This window comes from Venturia canescens, chromosome 2 (genome assembly GCF_019457755.1).
Source record: "Venturia canescens isolate UGA chromosome 2, ASM1945775v1, whole genome shotgun sequence".
In the NCBI taxonomy this organism is placed as follows: domain Eukaryota; kingdom Metazoa; phylum Arthropoda; class Insecta; order Hymenoptera; family Ichneumonidae; genus Venturia; species Venturia canescens.
Window position 1 is genome coordinate 19,469,313 of NC_057422.1, and position 23,999 is coordinate 19,493,311.

Consider the following 23,999-nt stretch of genomic DNA (forward strand, 5'->3'; position numbering starts at 1 on the left):
CCTCGAGGTACGACACACACCTCGAGCTTCGTTTCTCTCGCCCTCTCACGGAAGCGCGCCGACGAACCCCTCGAACTATCCCGCCTGCGCTTTATTCACGCGCCACTACGAGTATGAGGGAAAAGATACCGGGTGTCTCAAGCAGAAGCCCCAAAACGTGAACCTGCGTATCCCGAAAGAAGTTCCAAACGAAAAAGTCGCTCGAAGGAAGCGCGCTTCGAGTCCCAACGAATACCTAATTATTCAGCAGCAAAGTTAATGTTTGAAGAAAGTGAATGTGGTTTCCAAATTTTTAGATTGGCAATATTTGAAAAAATATTGAAAAAAATTTAAATGAGTTTTGTTTTAGTAAGTTTTCTCTCGTTGATTTTGTGTGTGTTTTGCCATTTTTGCCATCGCGGCCTGCGTGGGCTGACAGAGCCTTTTTTCATCGATCAATCTGCCAAAGAATTTCGATTTCGAAAATTCCAAGTGAGGTTAGATTCACACTCTTAAGGAGGAACATTAGCTTCACGTGAAGTGAGGTTATGTAAATACGAATTTGATTATTTTTATCCAAGTCATCCAGGTTATGCAAACCCTGTTTGCTTTATTTATACGGGATTAACCCCCAAAAATACGCCATTTTTGGGTGGAATTTATGTGAAATATTAAAAAATGGCAGAATTAAACGACCTCCAATTTTGCACACATGTTCTTTAGAGTTCAAACTGTAGAATAGTACTTTTTTTCTAGCCTATCACCATTTTTTATTTGTTCTTGAGTATGGAAAGATGGGGTCTGTGGAATTATTTTCTATACGTAGGTGTTAAATATTCGAAGTTTGAAAATTATTTACTAAAAAAAATGTCTGAATAAAATAGATTAAAATTTGGAGAGGCTATAGAAAATATATCCAAAAATGTATTCTAAAAGTTTCTTTGAACTATCACCATTTTTCTCAAGCTGACGTGCCTCCTTAAACTCTTAAGAAGAGCTGTCTGCATTAACGGTTATGAAATGAAATAAAACAATCTTGTTCCTGATTTCTTGGATTTATACTTGATTACAAAGGTTCTTAATCTCATTAAAATATCGTCAAGATAATGAAAATCTATTTCCGATTAACTAATCAAGATAACTTTATTAATGTACTGACATATCTGTATCTAACTATCGATATAATTGATTCTTTCTCGCATCGTGAGTGTCTGACAACGAGCCTTTATTGAAAACTTCTTTCACTCGTTATATATTTCTATAGTTTTTGAGTCGAGTGAGTTCATTTCGTCCAAAGCCTACGCGGAGGTTGGCTCGCTACTGGACTAATTCTTTCAATACTCAAGTATAGTTTGGTTAAGTTACGCTCGTAAGTTTATATTGAGACTTCTTTCGCTAATGAGCCTACTACTCGAAGTATCTGAAAATTGTGTGAAAATGGCGATACTAACCAATCGTATCCATATTGCTTTACACGCAAGCCTGTTAAGAGATTCTATTCGCTTGTGTAAACGGTCGTTGAGTCAAAAACACATCCAACTAATCTTGTGTTGATTTTCTCATTCTTCCATGATCTAAATTGTATCGCTAATTCTGTTTATTTTATCAAACCAGGTGAAAGAAAACTCTCCAGCAGTTCAGGACGAATGATGGCAGACTTTGGCAGATGCACGACTCCAGCACTCGAGGATAGACGTCGTCATTGCGCCGGCTTTGAGAATCGGATCACTCGCCAGGGAGCTGACGAATCGGAAAACATCCGGAGACTTTTCGACTCTGAATTTCTTATCGACTGTAAATCCAGCGATTCGATGTCCGTTTTCAAGACACCGACGTCTTATTGTCGTACGGCCGGATTAAGCGGCGAATTAAATATCCAAGAGGAGCTAAGAGGAGAAAGCTTGAAAATGAAAGCAAACAAAAAGTGCCTCTCACGCCACATGTCATAATTCTATCGAGAGTGTTTTCAATCTTGTTGACGTATAGAGATTCGACGTTTCATTCGGCTCGTTTATTTCGGCACTGAGCAAGGATCACGATTAAAGTCCGCTGTGATAATTCATACAAACATCCAAAGTAAACGTTGCCTGAAACAATTGGAATCCCTCTAATCGGCCTCTCCTCGTGGCCACGCGTGAGTCGACGGTGAGATAATAGCGATGCATTGTTCTTCTCAATACCAAAGGAACGTGATGACCTCAATGATTATGATTCGTGACCCAGTAGAGCGCCGAAAAGTGTGTAACTCAAAGTTTGGCGAGCGTCGAGCCTCGCGTCACGATAATAACATGACGCTGAAGTTTCCAACGTTGGAGTCCAACGAAATGATGGAAAAAAACTCTCCAATAATTCCAGTAATTCTCCTATTTTGTTCCCTGCCAAATTTCCGATTCGTAGTTTTTCAAGCTGCACCAACGATTCGTGAAATAAAAAATTGGTGAATTACAAACGTTTTTTTCGTTTATTTCGTTGGACTCCAACGTTAGAAACTTCAGCGTCGTATAATAACTTAATCTCAGGAAAAGATTTGAAGATTAATGACATTGTTCGGAAAATTAGAGCCAAACCTGAATGGATGCGTCAAAATTTGGACAAAAGTTATTTTTTTGTAAAATGCAAGTACTACAAACGTTCTAAACTTAGATGAATGAAAAACCCCTGACACGAGGTGTCAGTTTTGACGAGCCCTTGAGTGCGTTTGTAAAAGCTGCAGAGATCCGGAAATGGCAACTCAAATATAAAAAGAAAAGCGACTAGGAGCTTCAGCGACTCGCTCTATCGGGCTATAAATATACATTTTTAACGTTCTCACCGCCAGCTTTCGCTATAAACCCGGAATATAGAGGGTGTCCGAAAAGTAAGCGATGCAAACTTGTTCAAACACCTGAAACAACGTTTTTAATGCAACGACTGATCCGAAACTTCCCACATTAGAATTGAAAACCCTGTTAAAAGTGGTACTTACATTGAAATTCGTTTGCCATAAACTTGAAAAAGTAAAAACTTCTCCCATTGCGGTCCATTTGAGAAGCAGAACCGAAAAGCAATCTCGATCGTTGATATCCACTGGAATTCCTTTGTCTATAATCCCAGTGTAGGAAGAGAATAAGAACGAAAAGCCACTATTTGGCAAACTTCCCATTCTCTCAGTGAAACAGTGCCTTCGGTGCCTCGAATGGGAGAGTTTCTTGATTTTTGTTTCTATCGTTGCCTCAAGAGGCTGGAAATTTATGAAAATATCGATCGCGGATTCATCATTTTTGTTAACAACGTGACGCAATTTTTTCCTCAGCTAACGAACGAGTTCGTAGGTACGGATGAAGAAGTTTGATCGACGAGAAGAATCGAACATCGAGATTCAATTTTTTTGGAATTTTGTGTCTTATTTGCATTCTGAATAAATTGTACTATATTTTTGCTCAATTCACATTAGCAATGTTCCTGAGAATATAACAATAATAATAACGAATTAGAAGCTTCTTTATGAATGAAATTCGATGCAAAATTTCCAGTCTTTCCAGAGGTTGAATCTCAGAGGCTTTTCCGACGTACATTAAGTACATAAAGACCCCTAATAACTGCATCAATTGCACGAGCACGATTCGCTAGAGAATCCCCCGAAGGCGAGAGAATCTGACTGTCGCTCCACCCTCTCGTGAACTCTCACGATCGTGAACGCGCTCACCGAAGTTTGCAGAGGCAAGAAAAGCTCTCGTTCTCTTGTGTTCACCGTTATAACCCGAATCAACAAGGAAAAAATCAACGACGTTCTGTCTAGTGGGCTGAAATATTATTATTACATGCATTTATCATTTTCCAAAACTTACTGCAACAATAATGGGCTCATAATTACATTCTGTGACTGGGAAAAAAAATTGAGAGAATAATTATAAAAAAGACACGTTTTTCATACGAATTTAATCTCATCTTCCTGCATTCGAAAATAAAATATAATCGTATCGAATTTTTCACGAATAAACTTTTCCTTTTCAAAAAACTGTCTTTACAACGATTGTTCAAGGATTTTTAACGAATGACGATGTTAATTGCGTTGAAATGAATCGAAAAAGATAGTTAAAAAACACAATGAGCCCTGAGCTTTGGACGACGTTGAAGTTTGCAACATTGGAGTCCAACGAAATGGAGGAAAAAAACATTTTTAATTCACTCATTTTTTATTTCACGAAGTATCAGTGCAGCTTGAAAAACTACGAATTGCAAATTCGACAGGAAATGAAATTGAAGAATTACTGGAATTATTGGAGGCTTTTTTTACATATCATTTCGATGGACTCCAACGTTGCAAAGTGCAACATCGTAGCTTTGGTTGCTTCGCATTGATTCAAAAATTCGTTTGTCAGTGTTCCAGCTACGAGATACTTTGGTTGAGCGAACGATTCTCGTGAATGGTGGCGCCTTCGGAACGGCAACCGACCTCGCGCGGAGGCTTGACACAGCGTTTTTAACACCGAGTTATATTCTCTCAGTCCTGGACAAAACTTGCTATTACCGGTTTTCCACAGCCTCGTGCAGTGTCCGAACACGAGATCGAGAAACTTGCGGTTACGATGATTTTTTGTCCTTTTTGAACTACAATTTCCTTTCTTTTTCTACGACAACTCATTCCTTTTATTTCTAACGACGTGAAATCAAACTGAATATTCTGCGATTTCGTTCCTTCACTTTACACCCTACTTCGAAGGCGAGTCATTGGAATCTAACTTGAAAAATTGATGCCGCGAGCAGACAAAATTCTGAACCACCGACTGAAAAGAAGTAAATTAGGGATAAAAAGCTGAGTTATAATTATAACGTCTGTAACGACGAAATGCTTTTTTACGAACAAATAAAGGAGATTAAAAAATTGTCAAAATTGCATTGTCAAATAACAGAACTCGGTAAATGAATGTTGATTCCGAAGCATCGACTGAGGCCTCAAAAAAGACTTCGCGTTCGATAGAATTCCATTGGGATTTCACTGCCGAGGTGGTTTAATTGGCGCCGAATGTTAATAATTGAGGCGATAGTTTTGAAGCGTGTTGTTTAAACATGCGTTGGAAAATGCCGACGAAAGTATATTTTGTCTCGATCGCAGGTGGGCTCTCGTCTCTCGTTACGTTGCATTTCCCGCGGACGTTTCACTATGCCCACCCGCGGAGGGGGTCAAGTAGTATAAATCAGATTTAATTAGAAGGCTTAATTAGAAGATTATCTGGAGCAAGCAGCTGCTCTCATTCTTAGCTTGTGCAGAGGATGCAAAATACGGCGAGTTGGATATTTTCAGTAGACGCAGACCCTGAACGCGCGCACAAAATTTCGCGTATTCATTAATTGTGCGGGCGAAATATTTCATGAAGCACATTATCACGATCTCAATTATGCAGGTTATTAAGAAAGTACGATCTTCGGGTCAAACCCAACGACCCCTGAAATGATCGCACTTCCCTGAGTACTCAGTTGCGGTGACTTTCCACTTCCATGCCAAAACCGGTACGAGAAAATTCTTAATCAAAACACTCAACTGCAGTTTGGACCCGAGGATTTTCGGGGCTCTTGATCCCACTCTGCCGAACTCGGTTTTTCTTTCGAAAGCCCAAACGTACTTGAATTGGAAGTTCTCGAAACCGACGAAAAGAAATAAACTTTGGAGACTCGGGAATATTTTTCTGCAGTTAAGTGTCTTCGCGAAAGACGTGAGAAAGGCAAAGGGGACGAGAGTGAACCATCCCATAAACACGAAACATACACGTTTATACTTTTACATACTGATTCTCGATAAATGACTTTTACCTTAGTTGGAGTGAACCCTCGAGGGACTTGTGTTAATCGTATTATCGACTCACGTTGGCGCCCATGCTTCCTTTCCAACAGCGTGCTCGAACTGAACTCAAACAATCCCTGAGCCTCTCTCATTTATGAGGTATCAAAAGCCGTCAAAGAGAACGGACGATTCGATCTCAATTAGCGAAAACTGCTATTTAACAGATGAAACTTCGAAATGAGCTTTCGAAACATCGAACTTACTTGTTGGAGTAAATTTACTGTGTAGATATTTAGCTCTTGAGGCCTTAAGGTCCGAAATTTTCAAAAAAAATCCATTTTTTATTACAGATTGTTATTCTCTATAGTTTTAGGAGTATTTCTGTGAAAGTCGGTTTGTAAAAATTGCTTATAGATCGAGAGTTATTACAGAAAACGTGACTGCCCAACGAGAGGGCCTGCGATGCGGACTTGAAACTTTAAATGCGTTTTTCTCAGAACTACTTTTTCTGTCACGGTCTGCACGATAACTCATACAGTTTTTAATATTTTTGATGCTTTTTTTTAAATATTCTAAATTGTTTTTTCTATAATGTGTCGAGTCGGATTTTCGATATTGTGATTAAAAAATTGTATAAACATAATTGAAGTGTGACATTTGTGACACAAAATGCGCACTTTTTTAAACTGCCGTAATTTGCTAAATCTTTCGAATTTCAAAAATTAGGCTCGACAGACTATAACTGCTACAACTTTATTCTACAAGAATTTTTTTACGTTTTGCGGATCTATAAACATTTGAAGAAGAAATGATGCCGAGCGTGGAGCAACTTTTTTTTCGCAGTGCTTCGGGAAAGGTGATTTTTTATGTTATAGTTATTGAAAAAAGAAATGAAATAATTTTTTTTACAGAGCTTAAATACCAATAAACAATGTGTGTAACCATGATTTTTATTAATTTCTATTGCTGTCGCTTCTAAAAACAGTTTTTCTTTTAGCGCGTCTCAGGCACTGCTGTACGTATTTAAGAAGTTAAAAAAGAGTGTTAAAATATACCTTTTATCCGTTCCCACGTCACGAAAGTGCACTATTACAGTCAGCTGTTGAATGTTTTTTTTTCATATTGAAATTGAAGCGCATATTGCCGGAGCGACAAATTTACGGGCAGAGTTAAATCGAGGGAAGCCAGGAGAGAAGCTCGAGAATCGTGCATCGAAGTGCAAGAAAGGGACCCTCCGGGGATTCGTAAACTCGAGCGAAAGTTCCACCGGGTCAGGGCAAATTGTGTACACACGAAAACGAAGGCGGAGTCGGCGAGTATCCCGGAAATTCAAATAGGCAGGATACTCTCTGTTCTTGTCGCAGTCTCTAGCTCTGTCACGGAGCACCGAGTGCAGTATTTCGATTTATCGATTTCTCTGCGGTGATACAGAGGCTTGAAACGAAGAACGAAAAAAACTTGAGACGAAATTGTTCGATATTTAAAAAAATTCTCAGCTCATTTCTGTAGTGTATTCGAAACGTTTAATCGTTCATCTAGTGTGAATATTTCCGGTTCACAATTGATGCTTTACTAAAACATAAGAAACTAGAAATAAGTGAAAAATAGTTTGATGCTTTTTTGTTTTGTTGCTCAATTTTTGTTCCATCAAAAAATGTTGACGAAACGAGACCACGACATCAACCGATTTAACATTTGGTTTTAAGGTTGTTGCGGGGTCTGCCCCCGGGGGTGAAATAAGAGGGGGGCGCCCTATGCTTGTACATGGGGCCGACTGATTGTTACCAACTATCACTATGAAATAATCGTCATAATTAATATATGGTTTTGGACAATTTTTTTCACGTCTAATCATAAAAAAATGCATTTTTAACAAATTGACGATCTCAGGAAATATTCTTATTAATTTAGAAAATTACTTTCGATAATTTGTTATACCTCAATTTGCGTCATACGAATTGGCAACGGCGCAAATCACGTTATGCGATAGCAGTCAGATTGGCGGCAGTGTCGGCGAGCTTTAGAGTACGCATCCCATACATAACCTCAAAATCACCAAAACTTTCAAAATCAACATCAACATATTTATCAACGGAAACCCTTTTACAGGGTTACCGATTGCGAGTATGGGTAAAGTAGGGAGTGTCCGTGCCGTCTACGCTGTTGCCGTGTTCCACGGCGTAATATTTTGCGTACTCGATTTTACAGCGAATTCTCGATTAAAAACTTGAATAACTCTAAAACGGTGCTGTAAATTCTAATTTCGGAAATGCTACAAGATAATCTGATATTTCATCAAACCGTACCAATTTTTTCAGCTCTGTGGTAGCATTTTTTTAGGAAATATATCTAAAAAACTGAAAAATGGTCGGAATGTTCCCATAAGCGTCATGTAATACGCGCATTAAACACTTTGACTTTCCGAATTTTTTTCTCAAGAACGATACTGTGAATCGCCTTCAAATTGCACAGAGCGTTCAGCGAAGGGGTCATGAACACACAGAAAAAAATTCAGCTTGGTGGTAGCATTTTGAGCTGGCCCCATAACAACCTGAAAGATCAAATTGGTTTATCATTGGTTTCAATGTAATTGGATGTTTCACAGTAAAACAATTTCACATGTTAATTTTGAAAATGTTGAAAATTTGAAATAAACGATTATTTATTGTGAATTCTGGTTTCAATCTTAATTAAATTAACTTGATTCATTATATTCAGTTATATAGCACTATATTCAGAAGAAAGAACCATAAATATTGTCCATCAATCAAGATAAATGAATCTTTGAATTTATCCTCATATTTGACAATTTATCTCTGAAACAGTTATAGCAAAAAACTCCTTCGAATTGAATGAGGGAAAAAGATTTTTTTTAATCGTACGAGATATCAATTTGGAGCTCGATTCTGTTGAAACCCCATAAATTTTTTCATCGAGTTTCCTGTGTCCCCTTCTCTGACTTTTGCCCCAATGTCATTTTCTTTTTGCCCGTTTTGCCGCACTTCGAACGAGTCTTCGACGATAAAGCGAGCAAAGATGACGATGCGTTGAAAAGAAGGTCGGTGGAAAAATTGAGTGAAACGAAGATATAGATAAAACAGACGAAAAGTGGAGAAAGACAGAGAGGAAGGAAGAAAAACTTAACGACCCTGGATGCGCTTGTTGGCGAGCGACGATCGCGCGCGAAATCGCCGTAAGGCAAAATCGTTTCCTGCGTTTCCGGTTCTGGACCTTTCACGCGCTCGCTGTTTCACTCGCGCTCCCGCGCTGAATCTTTTGCGGTAATAAACGCTCTCGAAGTACATGCATTCGAAAATAGAAGGGAGACGCGTTTTATATATACTCGGAGTGTAATAATCATTTTTTCCATTTACGAACCTGTTCCTGTCCGATAATAATAATAAGCAGCACAAAAAGTTTGAATAAGAAAATTACTAACGAACTCAAACTGGGATACAGCGCCACGTGAGGATTTTTAGATAAAATACCGGAATTCCCATAATCTTTCGATCATTTTAAGGGCTATGAGCAGTGTTTACGTTGAAATTTTAGGTGCTTTTTTCTTTCTTTTATAAATAAAAATTGGTTGGATGGATTTACATAAAACCTTGGACACACGTCTTACATTCAGTCAGAAGTACTGAAAAAATTAAAAAAAAAAAAAAAAATATTCCTAATGGTATATTTTTGTACAATGATGCGGGTTGAAAATGGCACCCCTCGAATGGGCGTTGAAAGCAAAAACGGAAAGAGTTTTTATCCCAGCGACTTTATTAAAATTGCATTTTGTAGGGAAAACGTATGTTTTCAGCATGACGTAGCCGTTTTTTGATAACTTTTTTTTATACATAATTTTCTCCTGAGAAATCGAGAAAAATTGTGATTTTTTTCTTCAAATGGTCGCCAATAGCTAATAGCATATATTTTGAAAATCTTTTTAGTTTTTTATCCTCAGATGTACCATTTCTGAGATTTGCTGTCAACGCCGATTCAAGAGTGCCATTTTCAACACACCATTGCACAAAAATATACCATGAAACAAATTTTAAAAAAATTATTAACCCTTAGTGTGCACACCTTCACAGCGAGACATTTCGTGCACACGGGGTCACTTTGACCCCAGGTCATCTTTGACATCGAATATCTCGGTAACTATGCGCTTTTCGGAATAAAAGGTTTAGTCACTTTTTGCAGTGAATCGATCCAACTTTAAGGCTGCAAAGTCGGATTTCCAAAAAAATCTTTTTTCATTGTTCAAAAACGTGTTCAAAGTTGCTAGTGCGCGTAAAAAGCACTTTTTCGGTTAAATCTCTCGTAAAAAATTAAATTTTGAGTTTTGAAAAAAATCCTTACAGAGTTTTACAGACAAGGGTCCATGCTTTAAGGGAAAAATAGTCCACTTTGCAACCGTTCCAAAAAGTGTATTTATTTTGGAGTATGAAGTTGGCTATGCTCCCTACTTTTAGAAAGGGGATAACGATTTCTTAATATCGGGGCTTTTACTTATGAGATTCTCATCTGTAAATGCTATTCATGTGAGAATAAAATTTTTGGGTCAACCTGACCCCAGATGCACACTAAGATAAACAAAAAACCGAAAATTCCAACGTTTACACAGTCCATAGCCCTTAATAAAACACAAGATCGATCTCACTGCATCTCACTGCAGAATAAATAACTCTCAATTGATCGATCATCGAATATTGACGAAAGCTGATGCACCAACGTTTTCAACCGCAAAAAACAAAATCGATTAAACTTCAGCGATGGAGGATGGAAATTCCTGTAGGAGTTACTCTTCCGTGTACAAGAGGACAAAATGCGGAGACGCTACCGAGCAGGTCTACATCTCAGGTTCGCATAGACGGAGATACGACAGGGTTGAACGTTAAGAAATCTTGGAAGTGAACGAGAGTGGAGTGTCTCTTTTGCGGTGGTCGACCTGGGCACCCCGATATCGCGTGTCTCTTCATGCTTTTTCTCCTCTTTTTTTCTCCCTCTTTCGCGGACGCCCAACAAGTCATCCGCATGGTAGCTCCACTTTGCTCGCTCCGTCGTTGCGGACTTACACGAATGTACGGAGACGAGGAAAGGCGGCAAAGTTGCGGTGTCCTATAGCGCCATATCCAAGTACCGAGACTCGTATACAGGCTGTCCAAAAGCTCGTATCGGACAAGCAGCGCGTTGGATAGCTCGTGAAATTCTGAGAATAAAAGTCCACAAGCATTTTCTTGTGCGAGGCACCCTTGAAGAGGGACGGATCCATTGAAATGGCAATCGAAGCAGCAGTAAACGGAGAATAAAGAGGATGAGGGGAGTCCTCGTCGAAACCCGCTAGAAATCTCATGAAAACAACGAGCTTCTCGGGAGAGCAAAAACAAAAGTGACTTTTCGGACCCCCTCACAAGTTTGTATCGTGTTACATTTCTAGTACACAGAAGGCCTCGACTCTCTGCGTTTTACCTTTGAGCTCGTATGAGTCGAGCGGTTCTGCTTGTCGGTGGAACGAATATGCGATGGTGAACTGATCCGTTCGGAAGAACGAAGCGCGCGTTCGTGTGAACAAGAAACCTCGTTGGGCTGAGGTAAGCAAATTCATTCTTTTCGAACGCCCATGAAGTATATTAATTCTTGATAAATACGCGGTAGATTATATGCGAGGAGGACAAATTTACCGAGCATACTTTCTTCGCTCTTGCGGGGCTTTACCGTTCAGAAAACCGAGTTTACCAAAGCACTTTTCTACCTCGTTCGACGAGGCCCGGTGAATTCGCAATCACTGCGAAAATCCTTCGAACTTTCCGCAAAGTCGAGCTTCGACTTTTCACTATACTGCTGGTAGACCGATTCGAAAAAGTATCGTAGAAATGGTACCAGCTATCGGGGCAACTACAAAATCAAATAAATTACCAACGATATTCTCGTACCATCCTGCCCAACGGATTTTCAACCTCGGACGACGAAATAAAAGCAATTTGCGGTATTATTAAGGAAGTGGGGATATATCGAGAGACTTTATATCGGTTCTATTATCGTCGAACGAGGCAAGATCGGCGGACATCCTGGAACAAGAATCATTATACCTCGGAGCATACGCGTAACAGTGCAACTAAGTTAACGTCTATATTCGAGGGGACTGAACGCAGATATCTCTTCATACGCGTATGAATTCATATTGAGTTTATCTGTTGGCGGATATACAATATGCGGAAGAATCTCGGATAAATCATTGCCGATGCAAATTGGCCTCATTCTCATTTATACTCTAGTGATAGTAACGGTAAACGGCGTTTTTATACCCACACGCAGACGAATGATTTTCGTGCCAACATCCAATTCGAGTGGAGAGCAACGAATTCGATAACCGACGTCGACGAATAATGGAAAAATAAGGCTTATTCGGAAATGACAGACACGTAAGAAAAAACCAAGATGTAGTAATCGCAATGAAATTATTTTTCGTCTTTTAAGGAGTTTCGGTACAGAAGTCTAAATATTAAGAAATTGATTAAATTTGGTGATAATGTTCTTCAACATCACGTGCGAAAAGACAAATTTTTTCAAAATTTTCTTCTACTTAGTTATCGAGTAATTGCGCATTGAAGCAGATTTCTTATGCCCGGAATATTGCCTATACAGAAACGCTATGCTTATACACGTAAACTTTAGTGATCAGAAACGCTATGCTTATACACGTAAACTTTAGTGATCGATTACTCGATAACGGTGTAGAAGAAAAATCTTTAAAAATTTGTGTTGTCAAATTTGGCAGTAAAGAATATGTTCAGTAAATTTTATAAAATTCTGAACTTTTTGAAATTTTTTATGTTTTTAGCATGGTTTAGCATGGCAACATTGTATCGCCTGTACCGAAACTCCTTAAAGTGCCTGAAAAGTAGAGCTGAGAATAATGAAATGGTTTTTCAGAATCAGAACAGCCACATATGAATTCTAATTTTCATGGTATGTATTCGTTATAAAATTGTTTCTAATGGTTCCCTCGTACAATCGTAATCTTACGTTCCATTCCAGAGCTCATTTGATGTACAAGCAGTTGGATGCCATCAGTGACTTCGTTTATTTAAATTGCTTTGTCAGAAACTTCATTAAAGGATAATGAAAATGCACTAGAAAGCAGAATTTATTGGTTGAAATTACATGAGCATTCTCACCAAAATCACCTGGTGTAAGTTTCGTTAAATTTGAATTTTTTAACAATTTGACAAACATGATATATTTATGACGCTGAACTTTGCAACGTTGGAGTCTCCAATAATTCCAGCAATTCAACAATTTCGTTCCCAGTCGAATTTGCAATTCGTAGTTTTTCAACCAACACCGATGCTTCGTGAGATAAAAAATTGCTCAATTAAAAATGTTTTTTTTCCTTCGTTTCGTTCGACTCCAGCGTTGCTTCAGCGTCGTGAAATATTTGTCTAGAAAAACCGGCTAGCAGACCATAAAATTGTCATTTTTAAATGATATAAAAAATAAAAAGGTGCTCACCACTCCTTGATATCGGCGTCGTTATCCCGAATCATTTCTGTCCTCGTCTGATCATCCTGCTGTTGAGCCTCGAGGTGTTTGTCCAGCATCGTTTGCGGCTGCTCTTCCGAGTCACTGGTCTTGACGTCCTCGTCCTTCTCGTCGTCGTGCTCGTTTTCATTTTCATTTCGTAACTTTTCATCGCGCAATAATTGTTGCTGATGTTCACCTGCATAGAGAGAATTGAGTTTTTAACGAAAAATTCGAAATTCACTAACAACGAACAAATCGTTTCGTTGATAAAATTGCTGTTGCAACAGTTTCATTTTTCTTCAAATAGGACCCTCCAGAGTCGAGACAGAAAAAATGAAGGTAACCCCGAAAACGGAGCATCGAAATTGAATGATTCACATGCGAATTTGAAATCAACACTATTTTTGAAAACAAGTCTGAAAACGAGATGACGAACGTATGAACGAACGTATAACTCGCTCAGAGTCCTCTCGTGCGATTTATAAACGCCGTTGACATGTGATAGGGTCAAAAGTTCCTGAGGTTGGGTCAAAGATCCCATTGAACAGAATCACTCGCTCCCTTGCATATAATTGAGAGATCTCGGAGCTCTTACGTTGTCAGAACGTTGGGAGTGAGAGAGGCTGGAAGAGGGCAATTTCTCTGTGTATTTTGGAATTAAATTGCCCATTCGTTTGTTTAAATGGCAAATTTTTGTGAGCAGAACTCAATTATTCCATTTCCATTCGCCATGACAGCGTGAAATTTGAAAAAAGTGAATCCAACTAACATAGAGATGATAAATTTTCGTAATACTCGTGCTGGAACAAGCACTTTCTCACCTCAAACGCTGTCTCGTTATTTAATCGTTAATATACTGAGGAGGAGCAGCTGTTTTCAAACAAGACGTTGTTGGAATATTATTCAAAGATTCATAGAAGGCTTTACGTTCGTATAAAGAGGAATAATGGAAGTATACTTTTCCCTCCTTATTCCAGTACTCTGCTGGACGAATACATATACGCTCGCGTGTATTTATAGCCAAAGTTGTACGCGGAACTTGCGTATACAACTCTGTACCGAACTCTAATACGCGAGACTCTCAAAGCTTCGGTCTTTGACAGCTGCATCTGCGAGACGAAAGAAAGAGAACTCTGGAACGACGTAAGTGCGTGCACTTATTGCTGAGTGCTCCGTACGCTTTTCACTTTGAACGTGGAAGCATACACATGCGTTTGAGCGCGGAACTGTAGGCTCTATGAAGATGGGGAATCGCAGGGTGCACGTGAGAAGAAAGATTAATGCACGGGGACGCAAGCGAGCGAACCCAAATCGTTAAACTTTCACAAACACGTGACGGAATCATCGATTATTTCAACTGATAAGAATGGAGTGTTTTTTTTTCAGATTTTAAGGTAGATCATGCCCGCAGGATCGTATTTTATGGGTGCTTAATTGGGTCGATTTTTACTTCCCAATTAAGGATATTAACATTTTAAATTAATGTGGGAGTTATTAATTCGAAATTGCAAATACATTTTTTCAGCTCATCTTGTGACGAATGAAATTACAAGCCATTCATTAATCGGGGATCCATCACTGACTGAACTAGAAATTTTATTGGTCCCTGGCTAAAATACTATAGTTTTTTATGTTAAAAATCGCTTTAGAGAGCGCAAAGGGAAAACACAAAGGAAAATGGATCAAGAAAAAAGTATTAATAAAAAGACAGAAGGCTATGACAGGAATGGGTCAAGCCAAGAAGAAACGAAATTCTAAATTAAGCAAATGTGAGATTGCGAGTGCTCATTACCAATTTCGTTCAATCTTTAACGCTACACCTCATGTGCCTTTTTTCAAACCCTCAACCTCATGACCGGGGTTTGAACGCACCCCACTCCTTTTCTGCTTATAAATCCGGTTCTACGATTCTAAACTGACTTTATCCTACACCATTTTCTTCGTTTTTTTATAACGAAAAGAATGATGTACGATAAAACTAATTTCAATTGAATTTATATATGTCGGAGAATGGCACAAAAATAAATATCACAATCACGTAATTTGTTCACTTAATTATTGAAGTATTATAATTCAGTCACTCTTTGAAATTATTATAATGAAATTTATTGATTTACATTTCGATAAACAAACTCAATTAAACATTTTATTTATTTATGAAGCGTAGTGATCTCGACGGCTGTTCGATTTTTTTTTATATATAAATTTATATAAAATTTTATATAAAATTTTTTTATATTTAAAAAAATCGGTCGATAATCAGTCGATAATGTCGCTTGTTAGGACGGGAGCGTAGTTTGAAGTTCGCGTGGGGTGTGCTCACACCCCAGTCATGCGTTCTAGGGTTAACGTAATATATCCTTATTACTGGATAAGACTTCGTAAGAAGCGTTCATTCGTTATATGGAAAAATAAACGATTTTTTTGCATAGTCCCTGTGTATTTTTCCTTTAAACCCTTTAAACCCTTTAAAATTTGATATGGGTTTCAGTTGACTGCCCATTTAAACTCTGTGTAAATTTCAAGACTTTCTTGAGAAAATTGTTTTTTGCATGACCTAACTTAGCGAAATTCATTTTAACAGCAAATTTTTCGTTATCAGTATTCGTAGCGGAGAATCGATCATCTTTATTGAGTCGTTGATCGAATAATCATCATCGAGTCTGTCATCGGATGGAGACAGGTTGTTTTAATTACTTTTTCATTTATTATTACCGTTTCGAGTCACGAAGTGATCGATCTTTTCACCAAACTGTCACTGTCAGTGGGCTCATTTCTTAAATGTTGGTTAGAGATAACCTCGTTAAAAAACTGAGGCGGATTCGATCGAGGGGAGAAGACTTTCTGCAGCAATTTACTTGGGAATTGAAAAGATATTAATTCGAGTGAAAAAATCGGGTCGAGCTCGGGTGAGGAAATTACAGCGAGGAGCCTCTGAGCGGAGGAGGGAAATAGAGAGTGAGAAAGAAAATCGTTGCAGCCGAGAGGATGGCTTACGAAGAATGCACGTTGCGCTTATTTACTCGCTCGTGATCGGCTCTCTCCTTCTCGCATTCGTTCTCGTATTCATGCTCAGCTTCTTCTGTTGTCCCCGGCTCTTTGGCATCGGCAGGCACGAGGGTCGTGCCGTTTTTGGGGCTACCGGAGCACCGACCGCGCCGTATCCATCGCCCGCCTTCGGGAGAGCTCTTTCCGCTGCCTCCGGACCAGCGTTTTAACAAAATTTGAAGAAACAAAAACTCCAGCGGTTTGAGGTTCTCATTGACAATTCGTATTTTTTCATGACAATTTAGCCAACAACCCTGACACGTCCAAGAGGAAAGATCGACGTTGCTTCTCGTAGAGAGCTCGTCTAATTCGTTTTATTTTTTGTAATTCTCTTACGTGCGGAAAATATTTCTATCACTCAACGAATTCTAGTTTGGCATGTCAACTTTCTCATGACTAGTGATAAAAATTCTCTGCAATTTATTTCGTGTTGAATATTCGAGAAAGATACTAAACTTGATACCATTTTCTCTTTGGGTACGAACGATTGTTCGATAAGGTTTTTTGTGTTTTGTCGTTTCAAGCTTGTGATCGAATCGTTCAATCCATTTTTTCAAATCCCTCTCTCGATTGCCTTGAAAATGGATTTCCATTCAGTTCGATTATGTTCATTTCGCATTCGTCTTAAATCCTGTTGTTTCCTTTTTAAGGTAGATCATGCCCGCAGGATTTTTACTTCCTAATTAAGGATATTATCACTCAAAATTAATGTCAGAGTTATTCATTCGAAATTGTAAACAAATTTTTCCAACTTATCTTTTGGCGAATGAAATTACAAGCCATTAATTAATCGAGAATCCATCACTGACTGAGCCCAAAATTTCATTCGTCCCCGACTAAAATACTTTAATTTTCTCTGTAAAAAATCGCGTTAGAGAGCACAAAAGGTAAACACACAAAGGGAAATGGATAAAAAAAAAAGTATTAATAAAAAGGCTACGGCCGAAATGGTCTAAGCCAGGAAGAAACAAAATTCCGAAATAAGCAAATGTGAGGTAATACGAGTGCGTAATATATTTTTATTACTGGTAAGACAATTGTCTCGAATTTTTTCCCAAACCCTCATTGTATGCTATTGTAGCTTCATATTTAAACGCATTTATTTAAATAACCAATAAGACGAACCCTTAAACTTGATATGCGTGTCACTTATCTGCGTAAATTTCAAGACTTTCTTAATAAAATCGTTTCGTGCATGAACTACCTTAATGAGACGGGCACTATAAAAATGATTGCAAGTAGATTGTCTCCGCAGTGCTGCCGCGAGGATGACGTATCGCAATTTCCTAAGAACGCGACCCGATTGTACGCCATACGAGGAAACAGATATTCGCAAAACGAGAATAGAAGAGCAAGAGCAGAAAAAGCTCATAACTAGTCTCGCCGGAACGAAAGGGATGCAGCACGAAGAACGAATCCTTGACCAACAAGAATCACAGCATCGCATGCATGTATTTTGTTTTGGAATTCAATAAAAAAAAAAAAAAAAAATAGAAAACGATTTGCAAAAAAACACAATTTTCCGTACCATTTTTCTGGAACAGAATCGATCTTTATTTGAGACAATTGTTATTACACTTTTTTCCGCAGAAATCTTCAAAGTCGATTAAAAAATGAAATACAAAATTGCAGAGAAATCGGTGAATGTGTCCGAATGAAAAATCTCGTACAATTTTTGCGAAAATTTTCGTTTTCTTTTTATTGGAAAATGCAAGTAACCTAAAAGATCGAAGAAAACGATCTGCCGGTGCCGTATAATTTAATCGAAAATTAACCTCCAATCGCGCGACTTTGTCTCCATTTTTTCCGTCGTTTACGTCAATGAAATGTTGTCTCTATCGGAACTCTCTTCGGGATCGTCGAGTCGAATAGTCAAACCCGAAGGCGACGGTACGATCAAGACCAGATTCGACGAATCCATGATAACGTGAACCATCCTCATTATTGTGTAATAAACGACGCTCCAAGCGAGAGCGACGAGTACGGTCAGAGCGACGAGGACGCTGATCAAAATGTGCCACATATGGGCCTGAATTTCCCTTGACTTTTTGGCCCATTTATCGGTGTGGCTCATAAAATAACGGTAGTGAAAAATGTTCGTCGGTTAACTGCGATGAACGAGGAAATTTTAATTGATCGTTTTGTTTCTTGCTTCAAACGCAGCTTTGTCAAAAATCAATCGATCAAAATTAATCGAGTTTCGTCATCGGTAAAGCAGAAAAAGTAAGATATCGATCGATCCTATCGATTGGAAAGAGTTTACGTCACCGTTCCAGCTACGCGAGTCTAACCTTCGTACGTCGTCAAATTTTTTTTCATTTCCCCATCGAAAATCCTGTTTTTCCATCATCGAGCAGGGACGCATTCCGAATAAACAAATTCCTCAAACGGTTTCTTCAATCGTTCCAACAAAGAGCAACGACAAACACTGAAAAATTCGACACAAAATTTGGGATATGGAAAAGTAAGGAAAGACTAGAAAATAAAATATTTCACGAAGGTTATTCGCTGTTGAATCTGCAAAAAAAGCCTTTCAAACGGGTTTTTGCAGTTTCCTGAAGAAAAAATCAGTTCAAGAATCACTCGCTCCGGAATTTTTAACTCAAACGCTTGTCCTCAAATTCGTTTTTTCCTCTCTCAACCAGCAATCATAGGAGATGCTTTTCGTTGCCCTGTTCGCTATTCTCGCTTCGTATCTTTGCTGTCCCGAGTTGTTCAGAAGCCAGAAGCGATGTCGTCAAAGAAGACGAGTTTTCATCGCCACTGGGACATCGAGAGCTGTCCATAAGACCTGAAAAACGACGTCCAATAACCTCGTAACACGGTCAACTCTCTTGCACGAGACCGGTAAACGAGACGAGGAGAGTTCGTTCTCGATCAGCCACGCATTTTCGAATCTAAAAAACGATCTCGTCGGCTTCTCACAGCGTGTCTGCGCCCAGAAAAATGCTGGAAAACGGAGCAACTAAAAATTTGATTATTCTAGTCAAACTTGTCAAACCTTAGCCTAAACAAAAAAGCCATGGAAATAGAAAAATTTTTGAATTTTCGCAAAAATAAATCAGCATTTGTCCAGCTTTTTGTACTCTCCGTTATTTCATTGCCAATCCACGATCGTCATCGTCGTCGATAAATGTACTCGAGAAACGAAGTGACGGAAAGTGGCTCGCGAAACTCGGAAATTTCGTGATTTAGGAAAAATCCTGACACGACTTTCAGCGCACCTACGAAGAAACGACCACAAGGTTCAACGCTAAATTTCAAGCAGAACGCAGGAGACGTTCGAAAAATTTCGTCGTCGATCTATAAAATTCGTTTCTAACGCGGTCAGGAGTGACGCTGAACTTTGCGACGTCCGAGTCCAACGAAGTGATCTAAAAAACTCTCGAATAATTTCAGTAAATCTCCAATTTTGTTTCCTCTCGAATTTGCAACCTTCGCCAATGATTCGTGAAATAAAAAATGAGTTAATTAAAAATCTTATTTCCGTTTATTTCGCTGGACTTCCCGAGCTCCTTTAATCTCAAATATTTCTCTCGAAATACCAAAACTGACGATGTCCCCCTGCGATTTTCGAATGCCGATGAAGAGAAACGAGGATGACTTTTGATCAATTAAGGAGGGTGGCTACATTCGTCAAAATTATAAGAAATTGATCAAATTTGGTGATAATGTTCTTCAACGTCAAGTACGAAGACAATTTTTTTCAAAATTTTCTTCTGCTTAGTTATCGAGTAATTATTATATGGAAACGCTATGCTTATACACGTGAACTTTAGTGATCGATTACTCGATAACTGTGTAAAAGAAAAATCTTAAAAAATTTTTATTCTCAAATTTGGCACTGAAGAATGTTCACCAAATTTTATTAAATTCTATGACGCTGAAGTTTGCAACGTTTGCAGAGTCCAACGAAATGACTTAAAAAACGCCTCCAATAATTCGATTAATTCTCCAATTTCATTTCCCGTCGAATTCGCAATTCGTAGTTTTTCAATCTCCACTGATACTTAGTTACGTAAAAAATTGGTGAATTACAAATGTTTTTTTCGTTCATTTCGTTGGACTCCAACGTTGAAAACTTCAGCACCGTTAAGGATATATTGCACAGGCGATACAATGTTGCCATGCTAAACCATGCTAAAAACATAAAAAAATTCAAAATGATCAGAATTTTATAAAATTTCGTGAACATATTCTTTAGTGCCAAATTTAACAATACAAATTTTTTAAGATTTTTCTTCTGTACAGTTATCGAGTAATTGATCACTAAAGTTCACGTGTATAAGCATAGCGTTTCTGTATAGGCAACATTCCGGGCATAAGAAATCTGCTTTAATGCGTAATTACTTGATAACTAAACAGAAGAAAATTTTGAAAAAATTTGTGTTTTCGCACTTGATGTTGAAGAACATTATCACCAAATTTGATCAATTTCTAATTATTGCGACTTTTGTATCATTCACCCTTAAATTCTTATAATTTTGAAATTTTTAATGTATATTTAGCATGGTTTAGCATGGCAACATCGTATCGTCGCCATCCACCCTCCTTAAAATGACGTCATTAATTTTGGAAGACTTTCATTTTGTTTATTTTTTCACGGTTTTACGGTTTTTCGAATTGTTTTCGAAGCGCACGCTCATTCGGTGGAGGCGCCGCAATGCTGCTGCATGGAAAAGCGCGTACGCCGGAATAAAGTCGACGACGAAGGGTGAATTCGGGACCGAGGACGAGGAGAGACTCGAGGTATCATAAACACACGAGTAAACACGCGGCCTGGCAGTAACGAGAGATAGCGGATCGACGATTGGTAATTAAGAAATGCCTGGCAAGCAAAGAGAGGAAGGAAATCTGAGGGGATGAGCAAGGCACGGGGGGGCAGGGGGAGGAGAGAGGGAAATAAAGTTCCGTCGCGATGTAATACGCCGAGAAGAAAGGTCTTCGAGTGTGAGAAACTAAATTCTCACGGGATACAATGGCCTCCGGTAAGTTCGTCACGGTTCTTGAGACAATGGCTAGAAAAAGCCGGGGCTCCGAAAAATAATACAAAAGAAAGACAATTTCTACCGGAGGATTCACAGGGCAGTGAAGATTTATTAATTTTTTGGTAATTTGGGTTCGCGGACGATGAAAAAAATCAAGGATTTCTCAATTATTCGCATTTTTTAATAAAAAGTTTCGAATCATTGTGATTTTTGCATTTTTATTTATTTTTAATATTGTTATAATGGACACGGGTATACGTGCTTAATTCTCGCGGGACTCGTCCATATCGGTGTGCAGTCGTGCGTGCGATCGGTTCGAAAGTCCCGTCGTCAGGCTCGTAAAACTCCGCGAGAGCCACGATTCGGATATACGCGCGTGGTATATGTGTGTAAAATGTATATAAATCCGACCGGTCCGGCCACTAAACAGCTGTACAAGACGAAAGAGAAACGGGAGAATTACAACTACTTTGACAAAATCGAGTCCCATTCAGATTTTTCGTTCTTTCTCAACGAGACTGAAGTTTGCAGCGTCGTCGGGGTCCAACGAAATGGAGGAAAAAACATTTGTAACTGAGCAATTTTTTATTTCACGAAGTAGTATCGGTGCAGCTTGAAAAACTACGAATTACAAATTCGGCAGGGAACGAAATCGAAGAATTACTGGAATTATTGGAGATAAAATCATTTGGTTGAACTCCTTGCGAACTTGAGCGTCACTCTTCTAAACTCGTTTTTTAAACGATTTTTTTTTCACGAGCTCGTGCTGGCCGCAGGATTTTAAATCTCTGAAAACTTGACGAAACCTCCAACTGGAAATTCAAAGTATTTCCACTATTCGTCATTCGCATGCGCATTAAAAAATTCTCTTTTTAATCAAAGATTGAATAAATTTGAAAGAAAAAATAAATAAAAAAAATATCGATACATCGACGATCGTTCACTTGGAAAATGTCGAAATGTTTGCTACTCGTTATTTGTACGCAATACAGCGCTCTGGATTTGGGCAAAGTGCTCTAACGCTCTCAAGGAAGAGAGTGTTATCCCCCGAGTCTGTTGGGAACTTTAATTACTGCGATAGGCCTCGAGTTCTGTTTCCGGAATTCCGAAGCGGAAACGCAAACACGTTGTTAATATATTTAAAATACATATATGTATATTCGCGTGTGTATAAGTGTGTGAATAAATGTATGATGAAGGAAGGCCTGTTGGAACTTATGGAAGGGAGCACGGGGAGGTCGTGAAACCCACGAGAAGAGGCTCGAGGAGCGAAGATTCGCGCACTAAGGGAATGTTGGGTTTGCGTTAATCACCCGCGCATCCGCTCTTCCTCGACCCTTTTTTCTCGCCGTTCGAACTCGACGTCTTTCGAGTGCAAGAAAACTTTGAGCTTATCTCTCTCTGCCCCCTCTTTCTCTCGCTCTTCATCTGTCTGTTTCGCACGAGAAAGAAGAGAGAGAGAGAGAGAGAGAGAGAAGAATGTGTTGGCAAAAAAGCGAGATTCCCCGTGCTTGTACAGAATTATGAAGAAGCATGCATTGAACTCGGGACAGAATGCTCTTGAGTGCCGCATGAATAATGCACACTTCACACCGTTGACGGGATAAAATCATGAAGACGAATTTCCACAATTACGATGTCACAAAAGTAAAAACGAGTTCTGTACTATGCCATTCTCTTATCTTAGTGAAGACTTTAAAAATAAAGTTTCATCGATTGAAGTTGACGGGAGAAATATGACGAGAGCGAATAAAATGTTTGAAAATGATTTTTGTCTTGCGGTACTTTTGTTAAAGAGGATTTTCTATGGAGGGAATGTGTATTGGAACAAATCAATATAAAGATTGTAATGTTTGATTTTTACGGAAAGAGAGTTCAAATCGCGTAATCATACTACCAATAACTTCGAAAAAATCCTTCACACATGTCGATTGAAAGGTAGGCATAGAGGTTAGGTTATTCAAAACTGTCTTGACGTTTGAAACACGCTAGGGTATTATGGGAAACATCTGCGCATTCACAACGGTGATGGTGACGTTAAAAAAAACAAGCAAGGATATCGAGGGAGAAATTAAAAAAGGAATGGAATGATCGATGGGTAAAGAATAAAACAATGGAAAAACTGACCGGTTATACTGTGCTGATCGACGAGTAGATCCGTAAGAACATGTGGACACTCGGCTTCGAGGGCGAAACAAAACTCACGAAAAGCGTCGAAACCTTTGGCACCAATAACATCGATGAAAAGATCGACATCGGCGTCGCTCGTACGATCGGCATTGCCCGCAACCGCGTCTCTGTCAACTTCATTTATAACGCCGCGTTTAACAAGACCACCGAGGAGATCGGTACCGTTTAATTCTCGCAAAAGAGCCGCTTTGTGTCGAGAAAGAAGTGTCCGTACTTCCGAGGAGCCGGCCATGTCCTTCGCGTTCGAATGTTTAAACCGCGATCTCGCGTTCCTCACCGCACAAAAATATATATCTATAATATAATCTTCCTTCCTTCCGTCGTACACGAAGCAACAGGTGTCACTGAGCGCGCCTGCTTCGGAAAACACAACCACGCACAACCAGCAACACAAGATCACCACAGCTTATTCACATAGAGAGCCGCACCGTCGTCCTTCTTCCTTTTCTTTTTTACTCCCTTCTCATCCCTTCCATTGAGCCACGCGTTGCCGTTTCGTTGCCATCGTTACCTCT

At 39.0% G+C, this 23,999-nt stretch overlaps 1 protein-coding gene across 3 annotated transcripts in view; it reads right to left on the reverse strand.

Annotated features, from left to right (window-relative positions):
- The window catches only part of pyd (polychaetoid), a 105,864-nt gene extending 81,874 nt beyond the window's left edge, over positions 1 to 23,990 (reverse strand). For all 3 annotated transcript variants that reach the window (XM_043412989.1, XM_043412990.1, XM_043412997.1), the window contains exons 1-2: positions 23,422 to 23,990; positions 13,247 to 13,454 (exon numbers count right to left, since the gene is read on the reverse strand). In XM_043412989.1, the coding sequence (XP_043268924.1) occupies positions 13,247 to 13,454; positions 23,422 to 23,716 (503 nt within the window). In that variant the 5' untranslated portion in view covers positions 23,717 to 23,990. The remainder of the gene's footprint in view (positions 1 to 13,246; positions 13,455 to 23,421) is intronic.
- Between the last annotated feature and the right edge of the window lie 9 nt (positions 23,991 to 23,999).